The following is a 7,888-nucleotide window of genomic DNA, read 5'->3' as shown; positions in this document are numbered from 1 at the left end:
TAAGATGGTCTATAGATCAGCTCTTTACAGTCAAGTGTTGGAGAAGGTGGAGAAGGTCTTGTGAGCTTGGGTTTGAACAGGCTGCAGGGCGCTGACAGCACGCACCGCTGGCGGCGGCGGGGGGTGGGGGGGATAGGGAATGGACTTTCAATCGTGCGAATGGAACAGATTGGCGAACGCGTGAGTAGCAAGCACCCTGATTAGTGACGCTCACGCCGCGAGGACTCCTTCGAGTTGGGAAACATTTGAGTTCGTACAAATCGCACGCGCAACACCCCCACGCGCCCACGTTCACTGCCACTCCCTCGTCGTGAAAAAAGAGAACTTGCCCCACCCACCGCTTACACCCCGCTCCACGACATCATCGCCACAACCCAGTCCAGTCCGAACCCATCCACACCACCACCACCACAACCCCACCCCACCCGCCTAAATAAACCCGCACACCGAGGGCCGGCTTCACTCACTCACTCTCCTCCGGCAGCGGCGGCGGCGGCGAGCAAAGCAGAGCGAGAGATAAGGAGGAGAAAATCCAAGACCACGAAGAGACGCCACCCCGATTTCATCCGCAGCCATGCCCAAGTGCCCCAAGTGCACCAAGGAGGTGTATTTCGGTGAGGGTCACGTGTGTGAGTGTGTGTCGTGTGTGTGTATAGGTGCTCGCTAACAGCACTTGCCCCTACAGTCTGTTAAGGCTATACGGGGGATCTTTGGCTTTGGTGTGTGTGTGTGGGGAGCGGTGGTGTAGCGGTTAGCGCGCTGCGCTACGAACCCGGCGACCAGGGGTCGATTCCCGCTAACGGCCAATACCAGTGACGATTATCTGAACCGGTTCTGAGCCTCCCCTAGGTCGATTCAGCCTCAAATGAGTACCTGGTGCGGTGCGTAAAAACATCGCCACTAGGGAAACAAAGGCGGCCGAGCGTGGTGCTGGCCATCCACCCCCTCGTGTGTCGTGTCGGCTTTCATAGGTGCTCGCTCACAATGCTTGCCCCTATAGTCTAAGGCTATACGGGGGATCTTTGTCTTTGTTTGTGTGGGTGAAGTTGACACAGTAGGGGGCCCAGCTGGTGCATCTGCATCTCTGAAACAACCTGGATCTGTCCCGTGACCTCCTTTGTCAGCGATCCTTCCACAACTTCAAGTGGCTTGGCACGGACGCCAAGTGGCGAGTGGCGGGTTGAGAGAGTGTGTGTGTGCGTGTGTGGGCAGTTGTCAGCACGTTGTGCGCCGCGTGTCAGCCGTGAAAGTCGCCGCGGCGTCCGTGAGACGACACGCGTCGCCTCCGGGATGTCGTCCCCACTGGTGGTGATCGTACGGCCAGGGCTTAGGGGTGGTCGGGTGGGTGGCGGTCACGTGACAACGTCTCACCAACACGCTGGTCAGTGCTGAGCTGGTGAATTCAGAGAGCTCGAGACGCGGGAGCACGGCAGTGCGGTACAACGATCGATCGTGCTGCACTTGACTGTCTGCTGTCCACCACCTGGCACTGACATGACCCTATAGCACCTGTTATGCACGGAGGCCACACCTGACTCGCGCCACTGGCGAAAGCTCGGGGGGGTGGTGGTGGATGGTGGATGGTGACCCATCCAACTATTATATATCAAGGTTCAACCCTGCTTAGCGTTGGAGATCGGACGAGATGGGGCGCATTCCGGGTGAAATGTTCTTAGGCGGTAGAGGGCCACATGCCTCGCGATAGGTGACAGGGGTCGCGTCAAAGGTCAGATATGTACGATTGGGGGGGGAGTGGTAAGGGTGAATGGGATAAGGAAACGCGTAAACTATGACAATGCGGTCGTGGGTTCGATCCCGACCCTGACGCCTGCTCTATATTTGGAGTTTGCGTGTCTCTCTCCCCGTGATCGTGTGGATTTTTTTCCCGGGTCCTCCGGTTTTCCCTACTCATTTAGAATCGGCATGCGTTTAGAGTATTCGGTCGCTCTAATTTTCCACGTGATAAGCAACTTCGGCTTTTTGCGGCCAGGTTGCTTCTTAAAAAAAGAGCTATACAACTCAGTGGGCCTTTCCTGGTAAAATAAAAATAGTAAAAACACACACCTGATTCCGCGTCTGCCACGCTTCGTACAACAAACACCGTGGCGTGAGCTGCTACTGCTACTGCTGCTGCTACTGCTGCTGCTACTGCTGCTGCTACTGCTGCTGCTACTGCTGCTGCTACTGCTGCTGCTACTGCTGCTGCTACTGCTGCTGCTACTGCTGCTGCTACTGCTGCTGCTACTGCTGCTGCTACTGCTGCTGCTACTGCTGCTGCTACTGCTGCTGCTACTAGGCGACGACGTTCCAAACGAGCCTGGATCACGGGCGACCTTCGCCTAACGAACGAACGAACGAACCCACCCACTTAGATATTTGACAACGCAATACGCGGCAGTGGCAATGTAGAGGGCCTTCGCTGCTCACCCATCCCACACTCCCTCCCTCCATCCCTACCTCCAGCTGGGCGTCTGTGTTGCTTTAACACCCGCATCAGGGTAAGCGTGACCGTCCGGTGCCCGTCTAATAATGCACCTTGCCCGTCCCTTCTCGACGCACTATCCCCGTTTTGTTCCTTAATGTTCGTGCTGCTGATCTAATACGGGCGGTGCTGTATGTTCGAATGTATGTTGAACTTCTTTCGCACCGCGCGAATCGGAAGTAAGTCCTCCACCTAAGCCGGTTCCACCTACGGCACACTTTCTAGGAACGTGACCTCACGTATGTGCGTGGAACCGCCTGTACTGCACTGATCATTGATTTTCCAGCCACGCCGATAACAACAGTGGCGAGTGATGGTTCGTTCATTTTCGCCAACGTCCCGGGCCACCCCGTAGTCATATAGCTACACACTTCCTTCACCAAGCTGCACTGACTAGCGTGGTGAAGTATGGTCAAACAACACCTCCCTATGACCGTCACGGAGTGTGAGAGGGAGACCTTTATCCAGCAGTGAATTAACCAAGGGGGTGATTGGTAAGTGAGTACTTAGTGACAATGTAATATAGTGATTTATAAATCCCTTCTGTTGATGGGTTCTGCTGTGATCCCCGCTGTTTGACTGCAGAGTGAGTGAGTGAGTGGCTGTGTGTGGTCGGACTGTATAATTATCAGCATAATGCATCTAACTACGGAAACACGTTTTTTTGCTTAAAAAAAAACCGGTATTAACAAAGCCTGATTTTAATCAGTGAACGCGAGCTACTATGAGTTAGGTATAATTCCACGTAAAAAATATATTAAGATATAAATATATCCGTACAAATACATTACAACGTTTCTCGCGGCAATTGGGGGGGGGGGGGGTAATTATCCCGAAACGTGAGACTCGTGAGGTTCTGCTTGGTAAACAAGTTCTGTATGCAAAAATAAAATATTTATTTACCCCCCCTCCCGCACCCCCCCCACTCTCCTCCTAGCCGAAAGGGTCACCTCGCTGGGTAAAGACTGGCACCGTCCCTGCCTCACCTGCGCCAAGTGCAAGAAGACGCTGACCCCTGGCTCCCACGCCGAGGTGAGACACGGACTGGAGTGTACGGACTGGAGTACATGGACTGGAGTGTTCGGATTGACCGTCGACGGACTGGAGTACACGGACTGGAGTGTACGGACTGGAGTACACGGACTGGAGTGTTCGGACTGACTGTCGACGGACTGGAGTATACGGACTGGAGTGTACGGACTGAAGTACACGGACTGGAGTATTAGAACTGACCGTCGACGGACTGGAGTGTACGGACTGGAGTACACGGACTGGAGTGTTCGGACTGACTGTCGACCAACTGGAGTGTACGGACTGGAGTGCACGGACTGGAGTGCTTGGACTGACTGTCGACGGACTGGAGTATACGGACTGGAGTACACGGACTGGAGTGTTCGGACTGATTGTCGACGGACTGGAGTGTACGGACTGGAGTGCACGGACTGGAGTGCTTGGACTGACTGTCGACGGACTGGAGTGTACGGACTGGAGATTGCAGATCGCAGAGTGCTGTAGGGTGGCGCCCTGACGGAGGTAGAAGTACTGGAGTAATGTACGGGTAGTCCTCGACTTGCGCACGGATTCACTTCCTGCGCCCCGTTCTTAAGTGGAACGGTTCGTAAGTCGGAACACAAGCATGTGCTGCATTCAAATGCACAAACGAGCAGTGTTATAAAATGTGTTACGGTTCAACAAAAAAGGGAAAACATTTAAACCCATAAATAAGAAGAACGATTGTACATTTGCGGGTGATACTGTAATACATATTGTAAAGTAAGTAAAACGTAAAATAAAGTACCATAAACAGAGAGATAAAATCCATTTTATTTTCACTTATCTTAAGTCCCGATGCTGGCTTGCTTATTGGAACGAGCGTAATGAGTCCCCACAATTGCACAACAAAAATAAAGACCAAGATCCCCCGTACAGCCTTAATAGACTGTTGGGGCAAGTGCAGTTAGCGAGCACACGAGGGGGTGGGTGGCCAGCACCACGCCCGACCACCTTTGTCTCCCTAGTGGTGATGTTTACACACCGCACCAGGTACTGATTTGAGGCTGAGTCGACCTAGGAGAGGAGGCCCAAGCGGGAATCGAATTCAGGTCGCCGGGTTTGTGGCGCAGCGTGCTAACCATTGCACTACTGCTCCCCACAAACACACACGCGCGCTCATGCACACACACACACGTGCACACTCACTTTCAGACACATACATGTGCGTGCGTGCGCGCGTACATACCACTCAAACACTCCCAGCGCGAGGCTGCCTCATCACGTGTCATGGAGGCGTCGCTCCTCTGAACAAAATAGTTCAGCGGTTCAATTTGCAAGTATGAGTTTGCATTTTAAGTCGATCTTAGAAAAAAAAATGTCTCATGGAAGCTGGTTCGTAAGTGTGGACGTTCGTAAGTCGGTGTTCGTAAGTCGATGACTGTTTGAACTGGGCTGTACGGACTGGAGCGAGAAGCGCTCTGGATGAGCGCTACTAACCGCGCGACCCTCGTCACGTGTGTCTTCGTGTGTTTCTGAATCATCAGCACGAGGGGCAGCCGTACTGCCACAAGCCATGCTACGCGGCGACGTTCGGCCCCAAAGGTAATCACGCAACAAGTCCCCTGCTGGGCCTCCCAACGCCGCGTCTTGTTTGTGGGACTTGTTTCACCATACTTTACCACGCTGGTGATGCGGCAAGCGTTTCTCAAAGCACGCCGTGTGCCTCCCCCTAGGTCTACTCGGCCATAAATTAGATCGTAGTGCCGACCACGTCACAGCGTCGCGCGCCGTATCACCCTTAATAGGTTTTTGCCGACATGACTTGCCCCAACTGAGAAGGAGCGACTGCCACACACAGCGTAATGAGTCTGCCCTCAATTGCAAGAAGGGCCATTGCCCCAACAACGTCAGCCTATTATGTTTATTTCAAGGCAGCATTCTTTACGGATGCGTTGAGGTGTTTTTGTTTTCGTGTTGTTAATTGCGCTTGTTTACCAACAGCAGCAGCATCACAATTTGTTTTCTCATTTTGGAAGCCTCGCTTGTACAGTTCTCTCCATGATGTCGTGAATTTTATTTTTTATTTTTAACCAAATTCCACCACCGCCTCCACCATTCTCACATCTCCCTTTGCGGGTGAGATCATGACAGGCGTTGTTGTTGTTGTTGCTATTGTTGTTGTTGTATCCGTCACCGGTCTCGGCAAGGCACGGCGGTGACAGGTGGCGTCACGCTCTCGTCACGTGCTCTGTCCGCTGTCCCCATCCAGGTTTCGGTCACGGTGGCACGGAGAGTCACACGTACAATTAGTGGGCGCGTCCATCGTCCACAACGCCACCCCCCCTCTTCCACCGTCACCGCGCTACTTGGTACGGTCCAAAGCTGCACTTCACCCACGCACATTACTATAATCAGACATTACCAATCCACTGCCCCCCCTCCATCATCACCACGCTACTTGGTACGGTCCAAAGTTACACTTTACCTAGCACTTCACGCACTCACATCATCATAATCAGACATTACCAATCAACTGCCCCCCCCCCATCATCACCACGCTACTTGGTACGGTCCAAAGTTACACTTTACCTTGCACTTCACGCACGCACATCATCATAATCAGACATGATCAATCCACTGCTGGATGAAGGCCTCTCCAAGTATCCTGCGATGAAACAATCCACCCAACACCTCCACACGAACTGATGTCATCGCTCCATCTCTTCCGTGGTGGAGGTTATCTCTGTGTGACGCGTTCCATCTCCTCAGCAGCCACTGCCGTTCGTCTTCTTGATCACCATCTTTCATCCCTTCCAGGGATGCGTCCTGCCAAAGCCGCCTTACTTTTCGGAATGATCGATCCACTGCTGGATGAAGCCACCCATCTTTCGACTTTATAATAATCAATTAATTATAAACCCTACCATTAATAACACCACCACCTCTAGCACCATCATCATCATCCTCAACATAATTAATCATCAACCCCGCCCACCACCGTCAACACCTGTAACATCACCACCACCATCATCGACAAAAATGTATAACCATTAACAACACCACCACCGCCATCATCATAATCATCCTCAATGTAATAATTAACCACACCACCATCACCACCACACTGACCACCACCATAATTCTCAACATTACAATTATTAACCCCAAACACCACCACCACCGCAATAATCATCTCTTGCCAGCGTTATTGCCACACACCCCACACTAAAGCTGTAAAAAAGCAAAAACGTAATCACAGCAACGAACAGTGTCCCCCCACGACCGCCCCTCCCACGCCCCCCCCTCCCCCCCAGTAAAGATAGCGCGCCCTGCAGACCGCTTCAACCAGCTTCAGTCAAACAACCCGTGCGGTCCGATCCAGCTGCTGCCAGGGGGTCGTGTCAGGACCGCGCAAAGCCATGCACCTCTATCACTCTCTCTCTTCCTCGTGTGGTTCAGTTATTTGTGTATAAACCGCGCAAGTAAATATGTATCGGGCTCGCGTGAAGCAATGCTGGTGAAGCGCTATATGTTTTTTTTTATCGTAAAGGACTATCGCTGGGTGAGTTATGGGTTACACTCCGACCCAAAGCCGTGTTAAACTCACAGCGCAAATGCCGTCGTTATCATCTCGCCGCGTCGTCGCTTAGCCTCTCGTCATATTTGATCAGGAATGCGTTTTCGAACCCGAGGTTGCGAATTAATGCCGCGTAGCTCTCTCCGTCCCATCCGTCTGTAACGACGGGGCGGGGGGGGGAGCACGTGAACTCTGTTCAGGATGAGTCGATGCGAATGAAGCTCCGTTGTGGAGTTGTGTTGCGGTTCGGGACGTACTCTTGTCGAGAAGCGGGCACACTCACCAAAGTGCTTCCCCTCGATAGAAGTGCTCGCCCACTGCACTTGCCCCGATGGTCTGAGGCTAAGCGGAGGAACCTTTGCCTCTGTCTCTTCACAGGATGAGAGGAACGGAGAGTGACACCACAACGCCTTTATCACATCCCGCTTTCACTCAAGAATTGTTTTTTTTTTAATCCCATTGCATTTGTTACCGATCACCATGAAATAATAAACCCGTAAACAAAACCTCGTGTGCATCGTCTCATCGCTTGTCACGACGCATGACAGAACCACAAACTCCACAGTCAGTAATTGCCCAGCACAATGACAATCACCATCAAGCTGAATGAATGCCTTACCCACCCAAACCTCCACCATCCGCTGCATTATGTGTACATATTGAACTTATTTCGCATCACATGCTCCTGCGATGTAACAATCCACCCAGCGCCTGGCTGCATGTAGGTAAGGGAGTTCCAGACAACCGAGACAGAGGAGGTGAAGGAGAGGATTGATTTACCTCCAGCTAAGTGAACGATGACTGGCAGATAAGCAAGTTAACTTGTCGAGGACTCC

At 52.3% G+C, this 7,888-nt stretch overlaps 1 protein-coding gene across 1 annotated transcript; it reads left to right on the top strand.

Moving 5' to 3' along the window:
- Window positions 1-370: 370 nt before the first annotated feature.
- Window positions 371-7,558, top strand: CRIP1 (cysteine rich protein 1). The gene is made up of 5 exons (XM_032963764.2): window positions 371-614; window positions 3,420-3,514; window positions 5,020-5,077; window positions 5,745-5,844; window positions 7,431-7,558. Exons 1-4 carry the CDS (start codon window positions 575-577, stop codon window positions 5,783-5,785), a joined length of 234 nt encoding a protein of 77 aa, XP_032819655.1. The 5' UTR covers window positions 371-574; the 3' UTR covers window positions 5,786-5,844; window positions 7,431-7,558.
- Window positions 7,559-7,888: the final 330 nt, after the last annotated feature.

The sequence above is a fragment of the Petromyzon marinus genome, chromosome 31 (genome assembly GCF_048934315.1).
Source record: "Petromyzon marinus isolate PM22_M1 ecotype Great Lakes invasive population chromosome 31, UKy_Petmar_22M1.pri1.0, whole genome shotgun sequence".
Classification (NCBI taxonomy): Eukaryota; Metazoa; Chordata; class Hyperoartia; order Petromyzontiformes; family Petromyzontidae; genus Petromyzon; species Petromyzon marinus.
Note: the sequence above shows the minus strand (reverse complement) of the source record. Positions and strands in the feature narration are given on the sequence as shown.

What these genes read in the sequence shown, in the direction of transcription:
- CRIP1 (XM_032963764.2), top strand. Translation starts at nt 575, where the DNA reads ATGCCCAAGTGCCCCAAGTGCACCAAGGAGGTGTATTTCG. An exon ending in CCCCTGGCTCCCACGCCGAG is followed by an intron (nt 3,515 to 5,019) that starts GTGAGACACGGA and finishes CTGAATCATCAG; the next exon opens with CACGAGGGGCAGCCGTACTG. An exon ending in GGCGACGTTCGGCCCCAAAG is followed by an intron (nt 5,078 to 5,744) that starts GTAATCACGCAA and finishes GTCCCCATCCAG; the next exon opens with GTTTCGGTCACGGTGGCACG.